This window comes from Protomyctophum bolini (genome assembly GCF_963924005.1).
Source record: "Protomyctophum bolini genome assembly, chromosome: 5".
In the NCBI taxonomy this organism is placed as follows: Eukaryota; Metazoa; Chordata; class Actinopteri; order Myctophiformes; family Myctophidae; genus Protomyctophum; species Protomyctophum bolini.
The window spans coordinates 37,340,304-37,362,650 of record NC_137866.1 but is presented as its reverse complement, the minus strand read 5'-3'; the positions used below and the strand labels follow the sequence as shown (position 1 = coordinate 37,362,650).

At 43.6% G+C, this 22,347-nt stretch overlaps 1 protein-coding gene across 1 annotated transcript in view; it reads right to left on the bottom strand.

Moving 5' to 3' along the window:
- LOC308315512 (vitamin D3 receptor A) overlaps positions 1 to 22,347 on the bottom strand; it is an 84,084-nt gene that overhangs the window by 22,839 nt on the left and 38,898 nt on the right. The window contains exons 3-4 of the mRNA XM_080763534.1: positions 8,226 to 8,367; positions 3,536 to 3,666 (exon numbers count right to left, since the gene is read on the bottom strand). Coding sequence (XP_080619660.1) covers positions 3,536 to 3,666; positions 8,226 to 8,365 — 271 coding nt within the window. The 5' untranslated portion in view covers positions 8,366 to 8,367. The remainder of the gene's footprint in view (positions 1 to 3,535; positions 3,667 to 8,225; positions 8,368 to 22,347) is intronic.

The window sequence follows — 22,347 nt, the reverse complement described above, 5'->3', positions numbered from 1 at the left end:
CATTTAGTTGCAGGCCAGTCTACCTGACGCTAATCTGTGCCAACATTTGATTTCACCACGCAGTCTGATACCACGTTGTACGATTGGGTCACGAGTTGAAAGTAGCAGATCTACAAGCTCACAACTTGTCATGATGCGACGTGTTGTGAGCTTGTAGATCTGCTAGTTTTGGTGCATGACAACGTCGTACGGCGGAGTGTATATTAGCGTCAGAGAGATAATCCAAACACCTGTGTACATACACACAGTGTGCGTGTGTGTGTGTGTGTGTGTGTGTGTGTGTGTGTGTGTGTGTGTGTGTGTGTGTGTGTGTGTGTGTGTGTGTGTGTGTGTGTGTGTGTGTATGTAATATTACGAGAAGGCAGACATTTGTGATTAAAAAGCCAAACAAAAAGCAAAGTCCACAGCAGAGCAGCAGTCTGATCGGAGCCAGATGGAATTATGAAAGAATCTCAACCTGATCCGGGTCGCCCTGAGAACATCAACTCTACATTGCGTAGTTGGCTCCGATGGAGTAATTGAAGCTTTATTTAATAGGGAAGTCTATACCAGATGTGACCTTGATTTTACCTCCCCTGTGTAACATGTTGATGTTGGTTCTATCTGTGTTAAAGGTAATATTGATAAGACTTATGTAGAAAGGATTTTGAATAAACCATAACTAAGGTATTAACGGACTGTACAACCACAACATTTTTTTTTTAACAATTTTTGGTTGCTTAACACAGGAAGGTCTGAACACAAACCAAGACCTTTTTAGCCGGCTTTAGGTGTTTCACTGCATGTGGTGATCTATCGAATTGAGCCACATCATTTGATGACATTTAGCCTCTCAGACCACCTGGGACGGGACTGGTTTCCACAACGGGGTGGCTATAATGTGGATCTCAGACTTCACGTGGCTATAGCCTGTAACATCACAGGGAGGATTGTGTGCACATCTTATGCCTGCATTTAAAGGCCAGGTGCTGAACGTCAAGGCATCAAGGCAAACACCAAAGAGAAAGAAGCAACATCTGCACACTTGTTTTTAGAGCTCCATGGTAGATCATATTGGCAAAAGGCCATAATGTTTCGACCGCGAGGTCTTCATCAGGGAAATATTATGACAGGAAGGGGAACATACGTTTAGATTGCTGTGCTCCTTCCCACTCCAACCTGCCATGCATGATCATTAATCAATTATTCAATTTGTTCTGCTTCCTGTCATTAAAATATTTGCCTGATGAAGACCTCACGGTCGAAACGTTGCGGCTTTTGGTCAATACAATCACACTCGTGTGAAAGGAGGGGCACTCTTATCACACAGTACATCATCATATATCATCTCATTCCGGCCAATCACAATTTGCGTCCTCACCTTCATTTTCAATGTTTGTGTTTGCACAAGCACTCAAAACTGGCCATTCATTGTCAATTGCATTCAATGTTTGTGTTAGGACAAACACTCAAAACTGGCCATTCATTGTCAATGAATTACATTACTAAACCAGTAAGACGCCTGAGGGCGAGCACTGGCGTTTTGGAATGGGGGGTCAGATGACTCAGATCAACATATAGAGAGACAGCAGACTGCCATATATGGAGATCTAAGGGTGACAGTGGGGGAAGTATCTTGAGAGTACAGTGTTTGATGAGGGCCCGGTAGGGCCGAGCCTTCATTTTCGGGCCTGTTGAGAACTCTAGTTATCACCGGCTGCCGGTGACATCAGGAATCTACGACATCAGGAATCTACATCACTGATGATTAGGCATGTAACGGTATATCGATATTAATCCAGACGATATGAATTGATTTATCGAAATAAAAAATTCGAGGGGGGCTAGTGAATTATGGTGTGTGATGTTAGTCATATTCCATCATATTCAAGTGCTTTTGGAGAGAAATGAGAGCCACTTTCAGTAGTAGAGCACTGTAGAAGGGAGCTGTGTGTGTCTGTGACTGTGCCCAGGTGATGATGGTCGTTGATGCTCATCAAGGAAGGCCATTATGTTTCTGCACTGTCAAAAGTAATGCTACTTCTTTTGCAATGTAGTTGAATAAAAAATGTGGAAAAAAGCTTGGGGGGAAGATATAAAATTTAAATCTGGAAAATATTTGTTGTTTAAAATACCGTGATACCTCATATCGTGATAGGAATCGTATCGTGAGTTGAGTGAATCGTTACATGCCTACTGTTAATGTCCCTGGAGGGTGATTTGGTTTACAGCAGTTCGTAGAGGTTTGAAACGTAAAAACAATACAAAACAGCAACAGACATGTGACAACAGCATAACCAAGTACAGTACAAAGTGAAGCATCATAGCATCATAAAGTGTCATCATCATAAATTAAGTGGTAAGTGCTAGGTACTAAAACATCATCATCATCATCAGTTTTTTTTTTTTTCGGCAGCATTGACTGCTCAAACCAGTTTTTTGTGGTCCTGACTCCTAGGGACACACAAGGCCAGATGGCAGCAGCATATACTCCGAACTGAGTGGGCGGGCAGGCCCTATTTGAGCGTATGTATGGGGACTGACTGACACAAAACGTACTACCTATACTAGTACTACCTATCTCAACAGGCCCAAAAAGTAAGGCCCGCGGCCCTACCTGGGCCCTCATCCAAAAAAAAAAGAAAAGATATAGGCCTATATTATGATTGTGATTGCAGGGGATGCAGCCACCGCATTACAAAGTAGCAAACTGCGTCTGTGTGCTGCCTTATAGACACATCTCATGGAAATAAGGAACCTTATGCAACAGACGTGTTGTGGCGTAGGAAATCTAGGAAAATCTAGTGGCTGAATGTTGTCTACACACCACATATATTACAGTTTTTCACAATCGTTTTCACAACCTAACGGCATTCTCAAAACTGCACACGACTAAAATCTTATGATATTTAGTTGACTAGTCTAGTTTTAGTCAACTAAATATCATAAGATTGTAGTCGACTAAAAATGTGTGTGTGCAGTTTTGAGAATGCCGTTAGATTGTGAAAAACGTCTGTCTAGTCTAGTTACTAGACTAACACTAAAACATTCCAGGTGACTAAAACTAAATGAAAACTATTCAAGAGACTATGACTAAAACTAAAATCAAAAATTTGCTGCCAAAAACAACACTGCTACGCGTCGTGCCTCACTACGCCTCTCAGCCATTATAAAATACCCGGTAACCTAAGACCTCTTGTGGCTCATTGCTTAATTAACCACTGCAGTCCTATATATATATATATACATTTCGGCCATTTGAAAATAGCTTATCTACAAGCTTACAATGCATTGTGAGCTTGTAGATCTGCTATTTTCAAAAGCTTTTTTATACATTTTGAACTTGTGAAATGGGGACATTATGCACACTTTCTACGGTAATCAGTCTACAAGTCGACTGATTACCGTAATTTTACCGTAGTTCTACATTGCAGTATTGATTCTTGTACTTAAGTAACGAGTGTGAGTACTTTTTCCACCAGTGCATATATTAGCGTTAAGACTGTCTCTCCGCACAAAGTAAGTGTGACGGTGAGTGACAACATAGTGAACTCACATTCTTTCATCATTCCGATGTCTACGCAGCGTTTGAGCCGGCAGGCCTGGCAGTGTCTGCGGTTGTCCTTGGTGATGGTGCAGCTTCCGTTGAAGGGACACGTGAACGTAGCTTTACGCTTCATACTGCGCCTGGAACGCCAACCACAACCACACACTGGCATTTAGGACAGTCATTTTCAACCTTCTTGTGCCAAGAACCCCTAAATTGATATAATATTTTAACGTTTTGCGCCAGGGACCCCCATAAGAGAAGATTTGTGATGCAACCAGTGATTATATTCTCAGCGATTATTCCACCGATTGCTTTTTCGATCAATCGAATAATCAGTAAATGTGATGTAATGTATTGATATATTTGTTTTGTATCAATGAATCAACTACTATATTATTTTATACCACAAAACGGTGTTATTAACCCTTGGGAACCCATTTTTGTAACCCTACCCTTCTGGACGGGGATCCATTTTGGGGTTCTGTACAGTATGCAAATATTACCAAAAATGTATGCTGCTATATCAATATTTGAAGGTTTTCAGAAAACTTAGGTCAGGATTTAGAAGGCGTTTTCAGCCTCAGTCCAAAATGGGTTAAGGAATTGCTAAAATAGCCGATATACAAAATAGCTACAATGAATGTGATTGTAGATCGTCTTTTAACTAACGCATGTTAAAAAAATTAAAATATATAATGACATGCCCAAAATATAGACAGATAATTAATTGATTATTTTATTAATTATAATGCTACAGCCACTTATAGCCGACATAGAGAGTGTTTTAAAATATGTTCTGGATTGTAGCTTCAACGGGATGAGGTTGTTTGTTATGGATCTGTGTCAGCCTCAATGCATCTGATCAACCACCCATCTATCCCTATATTCATGTTTACACAAACAAACTCTCTATTTGGTTTAGGTTTTTTAATACAATAGCAAAACACTGCAGATCTACAAGCTCACAACGTGTCGCTTTGTAGATTTTTTGCAATTATTCCTTTCATCAAAAAGGTAATCAATAGAACAATCGCTAATCGCTAAAATAATCTATAGTTGCTGCCCTACAACACAACATCCAGAAGTTGTTTTACCATAAGTCCATAAGTGATGGGGCAAACAAATATTTGATGTGAAGGGGGGAAAGGAGCAGACCTCAAGTAGTAGCCTATAGGCTACTAATCTAGAGTCATGGGTAGTAGCCTATAGACTACTAATCTAGAGTCATGGGTAGTAGCCTATAGGCTACTAATCTAGAGTCATGGGTAGTAGCCTATAGACTACTAATCTAGAGTCATGGGTAGTAGCCTATAGACTACTAATCTAGAGTCATGGGTAGTAGCCTATAGGCTACTAATCTAGAGTCATGGGTAGTAGCCTATAGGCTACTAATCTAGAGTCATGGGTAGTAGCCTATAGACTACTAATCTAGAGTCATGGGTAGTAGCCTATAGACTACTAATCTAGAGTCATGGGTAGTAGCCTATAGACTACTAATCTAGAGTCATGGGTAGTAGCCTATAGGTTACTAATCTAGAGTCATGGGTAGTAGCCTATAGACTACTAATCTAGAGTCATGGGTAGTAGCCTATAGGCTACTAATCTAGAGTCATGGGTAGTAGCCTATAGACTACTAATCTAGAGTCATGGGTAGTAGCCTATAGACTACTAATCTAGAGTCATGGGTAGTAGCCTATAGGTTACTAATCTAGAGTCATGGGTAGTAGCCTATAGACTACTAATCTAGAGTCATGGGTAGTAGCCTATAGACTACTAATCTAGAGTCATGGGTAGTAGCCTATAGACTACTAATCTAGAGTCATGGGTAGTAGCCTATAGGCTACTAATCTAGAGTCATGGGTAGTAGCCTATAGACTACTAATCTAGAGTCATGGGTAGTAGCCTATAGGTTACTAATCTAGAGTCATGGGTAGTAGCCTATAGACTACTAATCTAGAGTCATGGGTAGTAGCCTATAGGCTACTAATCTAGAGTCATGGGTAGTAGCCTATAGGCTACTAATCTAGAGTCATGGGTAGTAGCCTATAGACTACTAATCTAGAGTCATGGGTAGTAGCATAAAAGCATATAGACTACTAATCTAGAGTCATGGGTAGTAGCCTATAGACTACTAATCTAGAGTCATGGGTAGTAGCCTATAGGCTACTAATCTAGAGTCATGGGTAGTAGCCTATAGGTTACTAATCTAGAGTCATGGGTAGTAGCCTATAGACTACTAATCTAGAGTCATGGGTAGTAGCCTATAGGCTACTAATCTAGAGTCATGGGTAGTAGCCTATAGGTTACTAATCTAGAGTCATGGGTAGTAGCCTATAGGCTACTAATCTAGAGTCATGGGTAGTAGCCTATAGGCTACTAATCTAGAGTCATGGGTAGTAGCCTATAGACTACTAATCTAGAGTCATGGGTAGTAGCCTATAGGCTACTAATCTAGAGTCATGGGTAGTAGCCTATAGACTACTAATCTAGAGTCATGGGTAGTAGCCTATAGACTACTAATCTAGAGTCATGGGTAGTAGCCTATAGGCTACTACTAATCTAGAGTCATGGGTAGTAGCCTATAGGCTACTACTAATCTAGAGTCATGGGTAGTAGCCTATAGGCTACTAATCTAGAGTCATGGGTAGTAGCCTATAGACTACTAATCTAGAGTCATGGGTAGTAGCCTATAGACTACTAATCTAGAGTCATGGGTAGTAGCCTATAGGCTACTAATCTAGAGTCATGGGTAGTAGCCTATAGAACTACTAATCTAGAGTCATGGGTAGTAGCCTATAGGCTACTAATCTAGAGTCATGGGTAGTAGCCTATAGGCTACTAATCTAGAGTCATGGGTAGTAGCCTATAGACTACTAATCTAGAGTCATGGGTAGTAGCCTATAGGCTACTAATCTAGAGTCATGGGTAGTAGCCTATAGACTACTAATCTAGAGTCATGGGTAGTAGCCTATAGACTACTAATCTAGAGTCATGGGTAGTAGCCTATAGGCTACTAATCTAGAGTCATGGGTAGTAGCCTATAGACTACTAATCTAGAGTCATGGGTAGTAGCCTATAGACTACTAATCTAGAGTCATGGGTAGTAGCCTATAGGCTACTAATCTAGAGTCATGGGTAGTAGCCTATAGACTACTAATCTAGAGTCATGGGTAGTAGCCTATAGACTACTAATCTAGAGTCATGGGTAGTAGCCTATAGACTACTAATCTAGAGTCATGGGTAGTAGCCTATAGGCCGATTGAGAAACGGGTCGCCGGTCGCAGCGAACGTATTTCCTGTAGGCAGAGACGACATATCTGCGGTGTATGAAGACAAGGCTGCTGTACTTTATACCTCATACTTTAAATGCTTAGTTTAGGTTCGCTGCGACCAGGGGTCTATAGGCTACTACTAGAGTCATGGAGGACACAGTTCAACAAAGTCTATACGGTTGAAGTGATTATAGCGTCTCACAGTGGTAATGCAGACACATAAATCATTTCACACACAGACACACGCGCACGAACGCAGGCAGGCAGAAAATGTACACACACAGACACAAGGAAACAGAGGGCAGGGTGTGTTCACACTGTCCCTCATGTCATGAAGAAAAAGCACTCTATGCAGTGCTTTTTCTGCTGAAAATGACAATTCTAACATCCTCCCACCCTCTGCGGCGGTACGGGACACATCACAACTGGGGCTGGGATCTTTGAGTATTTCAACGATTCAGATTTCAACAATTCAGATTCCTTAACGATTCCCTCTTAACGGGTTCCTTAACACGTATTAAGGATTCCTATTTTGAAAAATCAATATAATGTTTTGCCTTCATTATAATTTTTGATAAACACAGTACATAACATATTGCGCACACACACTATATTGTAGTGGTTCTCAAAGTGAGGCCCAGGGATCCCATGTGTGTTCGTTGAGGGGGTTCCAAATGGACCCTTACAGGTCTGTAAATCTGAGAGCGTACACTCTGAAATGGGGGGACATTTAGTACACTCACAGAGTAATGAAATCCAAATGTCTGAGAACCACTGGCATTGTAATTGTATAGCAGATGTGAAGAAGTCGACGTACGGTACCAGATCTGACAGTGTGATGAAATAATACAAAAAACAGAAAAGGTTCCGAATGAGAGGGAACCGATTCCGGTTCCTCAATGTTGTTCCTCCAGTTCCGGATCTCAGCCCTACCAACAACTCAACTAATTGAGGATTATAATGAGGTTCAGCTGCTTGTGAGGACAATCACATTTTTAGGACAGCAATTTTATGAATGGACATTTTAAGCCTGACCCCAGAACCTGATTTATACTATGCGCGCCTCTGTTGCACACCGAAAATAGCCAATGTACAAGCTCACAACGTGTCGCACTGCGACTCATTGTGAGTTTGCAGATCAGCTATTTTCGGTGTGTGACACCGGGGCACAACTAAGTATACATCTGGCATAATTCTAACCCAACACCTATAGCTATTAGCTAACCAAATGCCTGATCAGACCCAACCCCAATCTGAATCCATTTCCCTTGTGAGGAAAAGGAAAAATGTCCTCAAAATGTCTATTTCTCAAATATGTGGGGACATCTGACCTTCACAAGTAGCTTGCGCACGCACACACACGCGCGCACACACACACACACACACACACACACACACACACACACACACACCCCCCCCCCTACCTGAAGAAGCCCTTGCAGCCTTCACAGGTCATGGCGTTGAAGTGAAACCCGGTGGCTTTGTCTCCACAGACGCCGCAGATCCGCGGAGCGTTGCGGTCGAACTCATCCACCATGGAGGTGGTTACTGTCATGGCCTCCATCACTGCAACACACAGACACAAAGCGTGCACGGTTTCCTTTAGTAATGGACACAAGTTATGCCTCCATGAACTTCAGCGTTTGTTTCAGCGTATCTTGTAGCTGCTCTTTGTGTGGGAGTGTGGGAGTGTGGCCGAGTGTGTGTGAGATCATGGCATTGATGTTTCTTGCTTTATACACAGGTGTCAGGAATCAGGATATTAGCATATTTAGCGAAAGGCATCGACAGGGCCGTTCTGCGTTGCCACAGGCACAGTGTTTAAGCAAGCAATCACACATGCATGGCATGCACGTGCACGCATGAACACACACACACACACACACACACACACAGTCACACACACACACACACACACACGTTTAATTACGTTATTAAACATCTGTGAGTTGCATGACTGACAGAAATAATTGAACTGAATGATCGAGGGCTATTTGCCAAAGGCTGGAAACTGATCAATGTACACACACACACACACTTACACGGACATGCACGTAGGCAGACACGTAGGCACGTGCTCACATACGTACGCACACACACACGTACACGTACACGCGCACACACACACACACACACACACACACACACACACACACACACACACACACACACACACACACACACACACACACACACACACACACACACCATCTGGCAGTCCCTATGAAATAAACAGCAGGATAGTAACACACACCACGGGACAGTGACGACTAATTCATTTCAATGATGTAAACTCAACACTGTGGACTAATGAAAGGTCACACAAGGAGATGGGACAGGTAGAGAGACACCCGGAGTAGGGAGAGAGAGAGAGAGAGAGAGAGAGAGAGAGAGAGGGGGGGGGGGGGAGGAAAGAAGAATGAAAGAAATACATGCAGGAAAGAGAGAAGTGAAAGGTGATGATGGATATATTCATGTAGGAACTCCACTGTACATGAAGGTTGTTGTTGAATGATGTGGGTGAAAAACATAGTCTTGTAAGTTCTATAACCGACCATTATGGTGAGAACGTCTTCGTCCATGTAGAAACCCAAGCCAAGACCACACATATGAACCACTTAAAGCATGCATACAGTACAGTTAAGCATTGGGGGCTCGTACATCATGTCTGGGTTGATACGGATAAAGAAGACATGCTCCTGCCCTACAGTATATGGGCCGTATGAGCCTACGAAATACCCTTTCTGAAAATATGCGATCTACAAGCTCACAGGGTTATGTTGTGAGCTTGTAGATCGCCTATATTTGCTATGTTCACCCCCAGAATAGGGTGGTGGTTAAATGAGAACTATAGGGATTTTTCTACTGTATGTATAGGGTAATGTAACAATAATAATGTACACCTTTCATCTTTGCATAAAGCATCCTGCTTGTGCATGTGTTCCTCCTACTTTGGAGACTTTGTGCATATGCAAGAGAGAGAGAGAAAGAGAGAGAGAGAGAATTACATTTAATTGAGAGAGATGTGTAAATGGTTGGTGCATTTATATAGCATTCTCCCATTCACACACAGATGGCGGTGGAAACCATGCAAGGCAGCAATTAGGGGAGAACAAAATAAAAATAAAATAAAGAAATTATACTAAAACGATTTACAGGTCTTGCTCAAGGACACTTTGGACACTAACTCAGGGGGAGCCCGGCATCCAACTGGTTCCACAGCGGTCACTCTTACCCCTGAGCCACTGCCGCCCCTGTCTGCCTGTCTGCCTGTCTGCCTGGCTGCCTGCCTGCCTGTCTGCCTGCCTGCCTGTCTGCCTGCCTGCCTGACTGCCTGTCTGCCTGCCTGCCTGCCTGCCTGCCTGTCTGCCTGTCTGCCTGCCTGGCTGCCTGTCTGCCTGCCTGGCTGCCTGCCTGCCTGCCTGTCTGCCTGCCTGCCTGGCTGCCTGCCTGCCTGCCTGTCTGCCTGCCTGCCTGCCTGCCTGCCTGCCTGCCTGTCTGTCTGCCTGCCTGTCTGCCTGCCTGCCTGCCTGCCTGGCTGCCTGGCTGCCTGCCTGGCTGCCTGCCTGCCTGCCTGCCTGCCGGCGTGCGAGAGAGATGTAATGTACTGTATATAATAGACTGAAGTTTCATGATAAATTTAATTCATAGGGGGGGAGTAAACAAGAAATAGCAGGGGATCATGTCTAAATCCCTCAAACTTCAGGGGACATTTGAGGACATCTTGGGGGGCATATATGCCCCGATGCCCCTGTTCATGATGGGGGGGCGGATGGTATTTTCGAATCACACAAGGTCAGCTGCTCTTTGGGGGGGGAAACAACACATGACATGGAGAGAGAGAGAGAGAGAGAGAGAGAGAGAGAGAAAGAGAGAGAGAGAGAGAGAGAGAGAGAGAGAATTAACATCAACACAAGGGAAAACTAACACACGTAAAAGTGAACCTGGACAGGCTGGAGGTGCATGGCCTGATCAATATATCAGCCATTATTTGACCTTTGCAAATGGAAGCAGCCAATGATCATTAACCTGGCTTCCCTATTTCGCATCACTGTAGGTGATTTTCTTCTCTGTTTTTTTTGTATAGGGCTAAGTGACTAAATACATTATTATTAGTGTTATATTATCTACCAAAAACAATGTTTTCTTGATTGTTTTGCTTATGAGTTAAATAGAAATCAAATCAAAAAAATATTGAGCCAACTAAGTGTTGTTCCCACTGTGAAGAACACAAGTTGACCTCAATCTACTTTTAGGCAGGGAAACGCTGGCCCCTCCGCGTGTGCACGTGTGCGTGTGTGTGACTACGTGTACTGTACAGGCATGTGTGATGTGAATTACACAAAGTACATAAATGAAAGGTTTCATAATGAACTCGTGGTGGGGCAGGGGGGGGATCAGGACAAAGCATGAAAGAGTGGGGGATCAATCTGTAATCTCTCAGATGTCAGGGGGCATTTCAGGACATCATGGGGACATATTTGCCCCCTGGCTGTTTGTGATGCTGCGTTGGGGGGGCCGGGGCTAAGAGAGAGAGAGAGAGAGAGAAATGGCGGGACGGAGTCAAACAAGGACGCAGAGTTGGACAGGGGCTTTGGGGCGCCGAAAGGGAGGAAAAACAAGACAGAGAGTGGAGAGGAGATGGAAGTAGTGGAGGAGAAAGCAGGTGAGTGTAGAGAAAGTGCAGGAGGGTGGAAGAAAGCAGAGCGCAAGAGAGTGAGGGAGAAACATGCTTGGACTCCATTAGCTCTCATTAAGGCTCGGCTAGTTGAAGCTTCTGCGTCAGTTCCCAGGAAAAGACACACACATATATGCATGCATGCACACGTGCACACGCACGCACACACACACACACACACACACACACACACACACACACACACACACACACACAGAGATGAGACGTCAGCGCCATGAACCAGAACACGCCACAGGCAAGCAGGAGGTCGCAGAGACAATAAAGGTAATGTTTCGTGTGTGTATACTTAATATATAAGTTTTAGCCCTTAGATGACTGTAGAATTCACAGACATAGAAAGAAAAGCTCATAGGACTTGCACCCAATTGCTCCCGGAGATTGCGTTGTATTTATTTATTTGCCAATCCCCCAGCCCCATCCCCCCCCACCTACCACCCCCTTTTATATTTTCGAGAAAGCCAATTTTCGATTTTTCCCACTTGTGTAGTCTTCTCACTGCTGACCCCTACTGGTTTGTCCTAGGAATGTATTAACCACAGAGTTAAAAAGATATATGAAAATCCGTGCCCATTCACTTGTTCATCCAGCCCATACTCCCTTTTCACTCCTTCCGGGTTGGGGAAGTTTTGCATGCATGCGCAGCCACTAGTGTCACAACAAAATCGAAGAACCACTGACATAGAAACATAGCTTTTTCAGAAAACTGTCAGGATGTAGAAGACATTTTTAGAATCTGATCTCAGGTCAAAATGGGTTAAGCGTTAACACACATGTGTGTCCTGCGATACACATGGAATCGCCTGCCTGCCACTGTTTTTCACCTGCCAGTGAGCAAGGAGCTTTAAGCATTACTCACAGTTCAACAGCCCTGTGACAGGTGTTCTGACCAGCCTGTGACAGGGCAGTGACTGCTGACAGGTGTTCTGACCAGCCTGTGACAGGGCAGTGACTGCTGACAGGGGTTCCGACCAGCCTGTGACAGGGCAGTGACTGCTGACAGGTGTTCTGACCAGCCTGTGACAGGGCAGTGACTGCTGACAGGGGTTCCGACCAGCCTGTGACAGGGCAGTGACTGCTGACAGGTGTTCCGACCAGCCTGTGACAGGGCAGTGACTGCTGACAGGGGTTCCGACCAGCCTGTGACAGGGCAGTGACTGCTGACAGGTGTTCTGACCAGCCTGTGACAGGGCAGTGACTGCTGACAGGTGTTCCGACCAGCCTGTGACAGGGCAGTGACTGCTGACAGGGGTTCCGACCAGCCTGTGACAGGGCAGTGACTGCTGACAGGGGTTCCGACCAGCCTGTGACAGGGCAGTGACTGCTGACAGGGGTTCTGACCAGCCTGTGACAGGGCAGTGACTGCTGACAGGGGTTCCGACCAGCCTGTGACAGGGCAGTGACTGCTGACAGGGGTTCCGACCAGCCTGTGACAGGGCAGGTGTTCCGACCAGCCTGTGACAGGGCAGTGACTGCTGACAGGGGTTCCGACCAGCCTGTGACAGGGCAGTGACTGCTGACAGGGGTTCCGGCCAGCCTGTGACAGGGCAGTGACTGCTGACAGGGGTTCCGACCAGCCTGTGACAGGGCAGTGACTGCTGACAGGGGTTCCGACCAGCCTGTGACAGGGCAGGTGTTCCGACCAGCCTGTGACAGGGCAGGTGTTCCGACCAGCCTGTGACAGGGCAGTGACAGAGATCACAGGAGCTTCCTAGCTTCCTTCCTGACAAATCCGCCCATCGTGTTCGTCGGATTATACCCGACCAAGCCAGAGGATTCAAACTCTTAGTCGAGGTTAACCATCTCATCCAAAATTATACTTAAACTTAACTGATTGATTGATTGATTGATTGATTGATTGAAGTATGTATTAACTGTGGACGACACTATAAAGCATTACACTTGTTTACAACAGGGTCCACCATTTCCAATTCATCAGCACATTTAGAGACGTACAAATATACACTTCTACAGTATAGCCAAAAACAGGAGATCATCATAAAAGGAGGTAAAAAGGGAAAAAACATATACAGTGAGGGGGAAAGGGGTGGGTGGGGGATTCAGATTTTACAGGGGCCAGTTTCAAATTGCAGCCGTGCGTAGGTGCCCTTTGAGAGCAGTTTTGAAGGAGTCAAGGGATTCGCATAACTTAATGACTGTTGGTAGGGCGTTCCACATTTTGGTGTGAAATGAATTTAGTCCCTAGCTTGTTTGTGCCGAATCTGGGTTGCACATGGTTTGTTGAACTCCCTGGTTTGTTGAACTACAGTACCACTAATCTAATGCCTGGTTAAACACAACCATTTTAACATTAAACCTGAACTAAGGCTCCACTCAGCTATGACTGTGGTTATGCTATTACTGATATGATATTACCAGTTAAGAAGCCTCTACCTTATTTTAATCATTTGATGTGAAAGATTCAATCTCAAGTTAACGCAAATATTCTTCTTTCAAAGAAAAATCATTTACCAAAATAATTCAGTGTCCATCTGTTCCTTCTGTTATTCAGTGAATAAAGACATGTTAAATGTGTAGCTCCAATCTAGGAGCTGAACGGAAATGTGTGACTATGAAGAATATCAAAGGTTGTTCTATGTGAATATCGAGAACACTTGAAGTCACATCACAATCTAAGTAAACATACTATATTAAAGGGCTCTATGTGTAAGGTAGATTGCAAGGTGCTGTGTGACATGTACGCAACTACGCACGTGTGCCCGCACCACAAACACACACACACACACACACACACACACACACACACACACACACACACACACACACACACACACACACACACACACACCATGAATAATGGTGTGTTCAAACGTGTGTGTTTTACAGCAAAACAAACTGCTCCTCATTAATAGTGATGATGTACTGGCACCCATGAGATAGGCTAGGACACTCAGGCCCTGAATTTCAACACAGGATTGCGGGAAATGTGAATATTTTCATCCCGTCTTCCCCACCCTGCTGAGCCCCTGGGCCCCCCTCTGCTTCAGCACGCCCTCGCTAGCATATCACTAGGTGTCAATGTGAACTGCGTTGAAAATATGGACTGCTGGCTGAGGCGTATCGACATCTACGGGGAAGGCGCTTCGAAGATTACACCCGACTCCAAAAACATTAGCGCAAAGGATCATGTCACGTCAATAACAACATCGTTATTAATCCTCCGGATCCGGATGCCTGATTCATACTCCGTCGTGACAGAGCATAAATTATAGGCTTTAGAGTAGACGGATGAAAATTAAAGTAACTGCATGGTGCAAATGAAAGTAATCTTCCACATGATCATAACGCAGATGACAGTGACGTTCACTAAGGCAGCAGCAGCGGCCAAATGACACGTTGTAAGAGCCAAGAGGAAGCTATACCATATGAAAGCATAAAAGACACAAACCGTAGAAGGAGAAAGAGACAGAAAACTACAGAATAGATCAGAATCGCTGAAGTTGGAGCAACGAAATGAAAATTCAATTTGAGGTAAGAATAAAACTGAGACCAGATGCAGACCCGATAGGGTCGAAATGTTGTCAAACTTGAATACACGTTCTACTGGGTGCTATTACACAGTGTCAAGAACATTAATATTTTACTACATTATCATTGCATACCTCGTTACTGAAATCAAATCAGTATATAATTGCAAGTCACAAATTGTATCCACACTGTTCATATTCACAACAGGCACTCTCATCAAGACTAGATGCCTGCTGTCCATTGTTGTATGCTGATTGATTTTTTTGATGTGGTAAGCAATTTTCCTGCAGGGACCCCCTAGAACCCTCTCAAGGACCCCGGGGGGTCCCCAGACACTTTGAGAACCCAGTACATTCAGAAACGTCACTGCTGAAAACCATTAAAAACAAATTGTCTTCCATGCCAATGAATGACCTGATTTTAAACATACCATGATGAGAGCCTGGTTTCCCAAATGCCAATGGACATATGCCCCGAGACCATATCTTAAGTACCAGGTGCTATTACTTAAATTAAGACATGTAGGCGTGACTGATGTGATTTGGCCACTCAAACTAGCCAAACAACATTGGCCACGCCTCCCGGTCTTAAGTTAAGTCATAAGACCTGGTACTTAAGACACTCAAAACACTCTAATAAATAAAGACACTGCCAGACAGGTATTCAAACCTTGTTCAACCAGGTACCAAACAGTGGCGGCTACAGAACATGATTGGGTCTGGAAAAATGAATCTCCATGAACTATGTATTTTAGATATTATAATGACCTGTGGATGATGTCAATATGACAATTCTTAACACTGTCTCTGATTGACTGTAATGCTTTGAAAAAGTTCAAAGCAATCACTTCTATATAGAAAGTGAAGAAGTAGAAAGTAGACAAAAGTCACTGAAGAGATGGCCATGGAAATAATAATGAGTAATAATAAGTCATTTTGTGGGTTACAAACTGATCTACGCCTTCCCTCTCAGCTTTCCACTATCTTAATAAAGTGAAATACAGTACAAAGGGTTGAGGTCAAACCGCGACACTTTCTTTTCAAAACCCCTTCACGTTGCCCCCTCCCCCCGCCACCCCGTTCCAGCCACTTGTTTCCATTGCAGTCCTTTGAATCTCTTCTTTAGAATCTCTTCTTTACTGAAGCTCTATAATTCCGCATTATGAAAATGTCTCTCTGCTCAACAAACGTAGTGACACTTTTAATCACATGTTACTGTTTAGTGTTTTAGCCGAAGCTATATGTAACTAAGCATTTTTTTCTTGTCTGTCTTCACAGTAACATTGCAGAAATAAGCTCTCTAATTTCATTATTGCAATATCTACGTATCTATAAATCTTTTCAAAGAGAAGCGCTTCGCCGCTTCTACTGCAAAATGTAACCCCCCCCCCCCATGTAGCACAATAGCCAATGATCTCTCAGCCTACATGATCTCAATATCTACCCATCAATCAATGCTATCTATCTATCTATCTACAGTATCTATTTATCTATTTAGTTAGTTATTTTTTTCCAAAGAGAAGCTCTTGAGCCGCTTGTTTTTGAGAAAGAGGAACGGTCAAACCACGTACTCTCCCTCTTTAAGAACACAATGTTCTTCATGGTAATATTATTGACCAATCATTTTGTGTGTCCATCACAAGCCAGCATGTTGATGACCCCTGTGGGATGTGCATGCTTCCCTCTGAACGCTGTTTATATCACTCTCTCTCCCCCCAAAGTGTATAAATCTCCCCAATGTGAAAAATATAAAGGAGAATTGCACCCAATCAATCCTCCCTTAAGTGCATTTCAGGCCCTTGGGTACACAGGCCACCAGGGGGCCAAAGACAATCAATAAAAGATAAAAGAAAAATGTAAAAACATTCAAAAATAAAATAAATTCAAAATATTAGGACGCCTGATTGAGACAAAAAATATTTAAAATAGCAAAAACAGTTGATAAAAAAAACAAACCGAACACATCACACTGCGACGCATTGTGAGCTTGTAGATCGTCTGTTTTGCTTTTAAAGGCATTTTGCAATAATAATGAATTGCATTTTTATAGCGGGACTCCAGCCAGAGGCTATGGGTCTATGGAGATACTGTATCTGGAAACCCCTCTACTAGCACGGAGACTGTGTTAAGACATACTACTCCACTTTCTGCCAACCTCTCTCCACCTTTACAGTGCATGCACACATGACTTATTCAACTTATATAATGTGTGTGCGTGAGTTCTCGAGGGAGTGTGTGCGTCGTGAAAATAAGTGAAAGGTTGTGACAGTCCCCGGCAGCCTCATGTGTACGTTGGTGAGAGCTCACATAAAGTAGGCTAAATCTGCTGCAGGGTTAAGCTAGGCCAGCAGCCAGGCTATAGCGCTCACCCAAACTACCCCCTATGCCCCCCCACCCACCACTACTACCCCAACAGCCTTGTGACCGACGTTAGCCACCCATTGCGTGTTCTCCCCCCTCTCCCCCCCTCTCTCTCTCTCGCTCTCTCTCACTCCGATGTCTCCTCAGCTGTAAACACACAAGCGGCTGGTCGGACACTCTGCGGGCCGCATCCACTCTGTCAACAAATTAAACATTTAGCGACGCAGACGGCTGCGTGATGTCTGTTTTGTTTTTAGCGTTGCGTTGTGAACTCGAGCTCTGCTCGTGACAATGAGCGTTTGAGGACATCCATTGGCGCACATCTCTCTCTCTCTCTGATCCCATCAGACGACACCTGCACCAGTGTTATTTTGAGGCTGCAGTCCAGAGCGTATTTTCACGAATAAAAAAATGATTTATTTTAATCCGTCTGTTAACCCATTAAAAGCATCTGTGTTGCAGGCTATTCAAAAATAGCAGATGTACAGTACAAGCTTGTGGATCTGCTATTTTTGAAAAAACCTTGAACTAACTCTTTGCTTCTGGGGGGTCCCTGCCCTGGAACAAAATATTTGAGATAGAGGTCCGCGGTCAAATACACCTATCTTTTCGGGGATCCATGACATTAAAAGGTTTGATCAGCACTGATATAGAGAGATATAGAAACAGGTTTTTCAGAAAACGTACAGTATGCCTCAGTTCTTAACGCATTGATTAACCCTTTTTGACCTGAGATCAGATTAAAAAAATGTCTTCTACATCCTGACAGTTTTCTGAAAAAGCTATGTTTCTATGTCAGTGGTTCTTAGATAAAAAAAAATAGCAGACCTACAAAATGAGCTTCCATATGTTGATCTGCCTCATCTGACCTCATCAAACCCTGTACACTCAAAACACTGCCTCCGCTGCCACCCTTAGATCTCCATATATGGAGCCGACAGTAGCGTCAGTTTTCTGAAAAACGCGTCCAGTGTGCAACCACCTTAAGGGTCCATTTGGTTACATGTGTGCATTCAGAGTTACAAAATGTGCTTAAAGGAACAGTTCAACCCAAATGACTTTATTTCTATGGCTTATCCACCGGGTCAGAGAATTGAATGAAGAATCAAGAAAGAAAAAAACGTGATGAATGGAACTAATCCGAGACCCAATTTAACAATGTCAAAGCTATATCAGAAATATGCACATGGGCAGGTTTCAACCGGAGCTCATTGGTATGTACTGCACTGGCACGTGCGTCTTTTGTGCATGAGCTGGTTTAGTTTTAAACACTTATTTTCTTATTCTGTGGTGACATTTCGGAAACCTTTTTCAGCGACTTTGGCAGAAGAAAATCAAAGCCAAGCATACTCTCCGATTTGATCAACACCATGGGCAGCACGTAGTTTCTAAGAAAACGGTGTCTAAAGATCGCCGCTAAAACAGAAGCTAATGGATGTGTGCTCGCCCAAACAGGGCGGGCGGAGCCCTATAGCAACCGGGCGTAGCAACCGGCCCGATTCTAAAAATGGAATATAGCGAGGCCTTCTATCGATATAAAACGCCTTAGAAGTATAATTTATGTTTAATCTAGTTTCAATATATATGCAACTACTCACACCTTCTTTGTTATTAGCCAGTAGAAGTGCTCCTATTTTTTAACACTTTTGAAAGATCTTGAAAGTGTGATAACTACTGATTTAGAAGCCGTTTGTAGAGTTGGCCTCATAGGTTTAATGGGTTAAAATAAATAAACCTGAGGATTTTTACTGTGATCCAAGCTAGTTAGTTCTCCAAGCTATCTTTTCCCAGACAGCTCACTATATACTGTAACTAAGTGAAAAGTTCATGATGTATGTGGTGCACAGGACAGCCAAACAACTGCTTTATTACATTGTATGTCAGAAGAGGAATTTGGGTTAGCGTACTCTTCTCATGCTATACATATATACACTTCACATGTATTATATACAGAGTGAAAATAACTTCTACAATTTGGCACGACATGAAAGAAAATGCATTTTCTCAGAGACATAGTAGAATACATAAAGAAGCATGATTCAGATGTAATCCAATGAAACGTCCCTTTCTAGGACATCCTCCATACAGATGCACACAGCTGTGACACGAGCACATTCAGAGCCATGGATGCAAACATGTTTCATAAACATAATGCACCCTATTAGAACAGACTGTGCTCAAATACATTCATGCGTTATGTAGCTGTGTGCCTCTGCATGGATCCGCTATATGCTCAGCATGCCACATGAATCACCCATTCTGACCTGAGATCAGATTCTAAAAATGTCTTCTACATCCTGACAGTTTTCTGAAAAAGCTATGTTTCTATGTCAGTCGTTCTTCGATTTTTCAAAAATAGCAGACCTACAAGCTCGTAGCGCGCCACCGAGTGGCGCGCTACGAGCTTGTAGATCTGCTATTTTTCAATAGCTAAAGCATAACATAATGCTGACACCAAAAGGGGTTCCCGCCCAAAATGGGTTATGCCATTAAAGACGGGAAAGCGGGGCGGAAGTTCCAGACCCACAGAAACGCACCCAGGGTGCCGGCCCGATTCCGGCGAGCCGCCCCGCGTCTGAAACGGTTGAGAAATGACAGAGTTACCGTGTGGGGGTCCCTCTACTGTACTGTACTGTCACTGTACTGTACTGGCACACCCGAAATCACAGTTAATATACAAGAAATATACAGTTAATATGTGCGTGTGTGTTTGTGTGTGTGATAGGTTGTGTTTAGGTGGTGAAAAACAACCATGCTGTTTTCGTGCTCAGACGCACCCACCCACCCACCCACCCAACCAGCCAGCCAGCCAGCCAGCCACCCACACACATAGCTGTGTGGTTGCACCACTCAAAAACGAAGAATCGGCCTCAGGTCTTAGTGGCTTAAGCCATTGTGTGAAGTGACGAACACGTATGTTTGTCCACCACAGAGTAATAGAACCCATCGCACCTCATTGCACACGTCTATATTGTCCTCTTGTCCTTCACGTGTCTGTCTCACAGTCCATTTCTCTTTGCAGTTTGCCTTGGGGAGTCCCAATCGTTCATTCGTAGATGCAATATCCAGTGTGTGCACAGACTATATGGAGCTGTTTACTGCTACAGTGAGTGGTAGTGCTGCTGTAGACCTGGGGATCTCAAAGGGAGGTCCGTCACAACCAGCTTAACCACTTTTATACACGCGCCATTCAAAAATAGCACGTGCGACACGTTGAGCTTGACAAAAATGTGAGCGTGAAAAATGCGAGCCTGAACAATGTGAAAATGAGGACCCCGGTCCTACACAACAACAGGGTGAAAATGTGTCTCAATCAAGGGAAGAGGAGGGAGACCACATCAAACCACTGCAGATGTGCTAGTTGTATTAACATAGTCTGACTACCATACAGTAAAGTACAAGTACAATAACCTTTTGTTCACTAAAGTAAGTTCTTTAACTCTGAGAGTGTACAAATGGACCTGTATCTATGGGTTTTTATTGTGTACAGGGGCTTAGAGGAACCATGCTGTGTGACAGACATGCATTGTGCTGTAGGCTCGCATGTGTGTGTGTGTGTGTGTGTGTGTGTGTGTGTGTGTGTGTGTGTGTGTGTGTGTCTATGCGTGTGTGTGTGTGTGTGTGTGTGTGTGTGTGTGTGTGTGTGTGTGTGTGTGTGTGTGTGTGTGTGCGTGCGTGCATGTGTGCGTGCGAGAGAGAGCCTCATGTGGTGTTAAATCTATGTTTTTATTATCTATAACCAGTAACTGTCAAGCATTATCAATGTTCAGTATTTCTCCAGATAAATGTCAGCTCCCATTCACACTCTACTGTTATACAGGTTTATTCACTGATATCATACTTCTGAATGACTCATGTCAAAGAGGAATAAGGCACAAGGTTTTTCATTGTATCTTTCAAGAGTGTACTTACACTACTACTACTACTCTTGAAAGATACAATGAAAAACACGTTTTGTTCCCAGTGAATAATATTGGAGCATCTCAGTGGCCGTGTGGTTAGAGTGTCCGGTTAGGGGTTCATCACGCGGTCGGGTCATACCAAAGAGCTGCACGGCCTGCTTGGCACTCAGCATCAGGGGTTGTATTTGGGGGTAAGTCCCTGCGACATAGCATCATGTCCTAGGGGTGTACTTGTATATCAAGCTGCTTCATGCTAAGGAAACAGGAGATAGACTCCTGACCTCAGCCACATGGCTGAGGAAACCAACGGCTCCCAAGGCTACTTAACAAACACATTATGTGCCATTTCATTCTTTCAAAATGGCGACCCACTTTTAGACCCATCTTTTGACATTTTGAAAAAGAATAAATAAATAAAATGACCAAGACGTCCATAGACGTCCTGGGCACTACATGCGGTAATTCCTAGGACGCATGTGGACGTCTTGGGCACAATTTGTGTTAATATGGAATATTTTAAACATTTAAATAAATATATAAAGTATGCTTAGTTCACATGCTTTTTGTTTAAATATAAATACGTATGTATGAACTGGAAGCTCTGATGAAGTCCATCAACCTGTTAACATGTTGAACTTGTACAGTATAACGTGCACAGTATGTTATACATACAGTACTGTGCACTCAAAAATCTTCAGTTATGTTGACACAGACATGCACGCACGCCCACACACACACACACACACACACACACACACACACACACACACACACACACGCACACACACACACACACACACACAGCTGCTTACTTCCACTTGAGTGGAATTCTTAACATTACAGGTTTACATTCCGTATATGATCTCTCAGCAAATAGCATGCTGTGGTTGTGTACATTTGTTCATCTGAGAGTGAGAAAGGTATACATGAACCTTACACAGTACATGTGTGAGTGTTAATTCACCTCTGTGTAAAGTAGGTAGCCTATACAGTAACAACTACAGTAGAGGTCCTATACTGTACTATGCCACCGCCGGGTTATTCACCATGTGAATCCTGTCCTGAACAACCAGTGGTGGAAAGTAACAAAGAACATTTA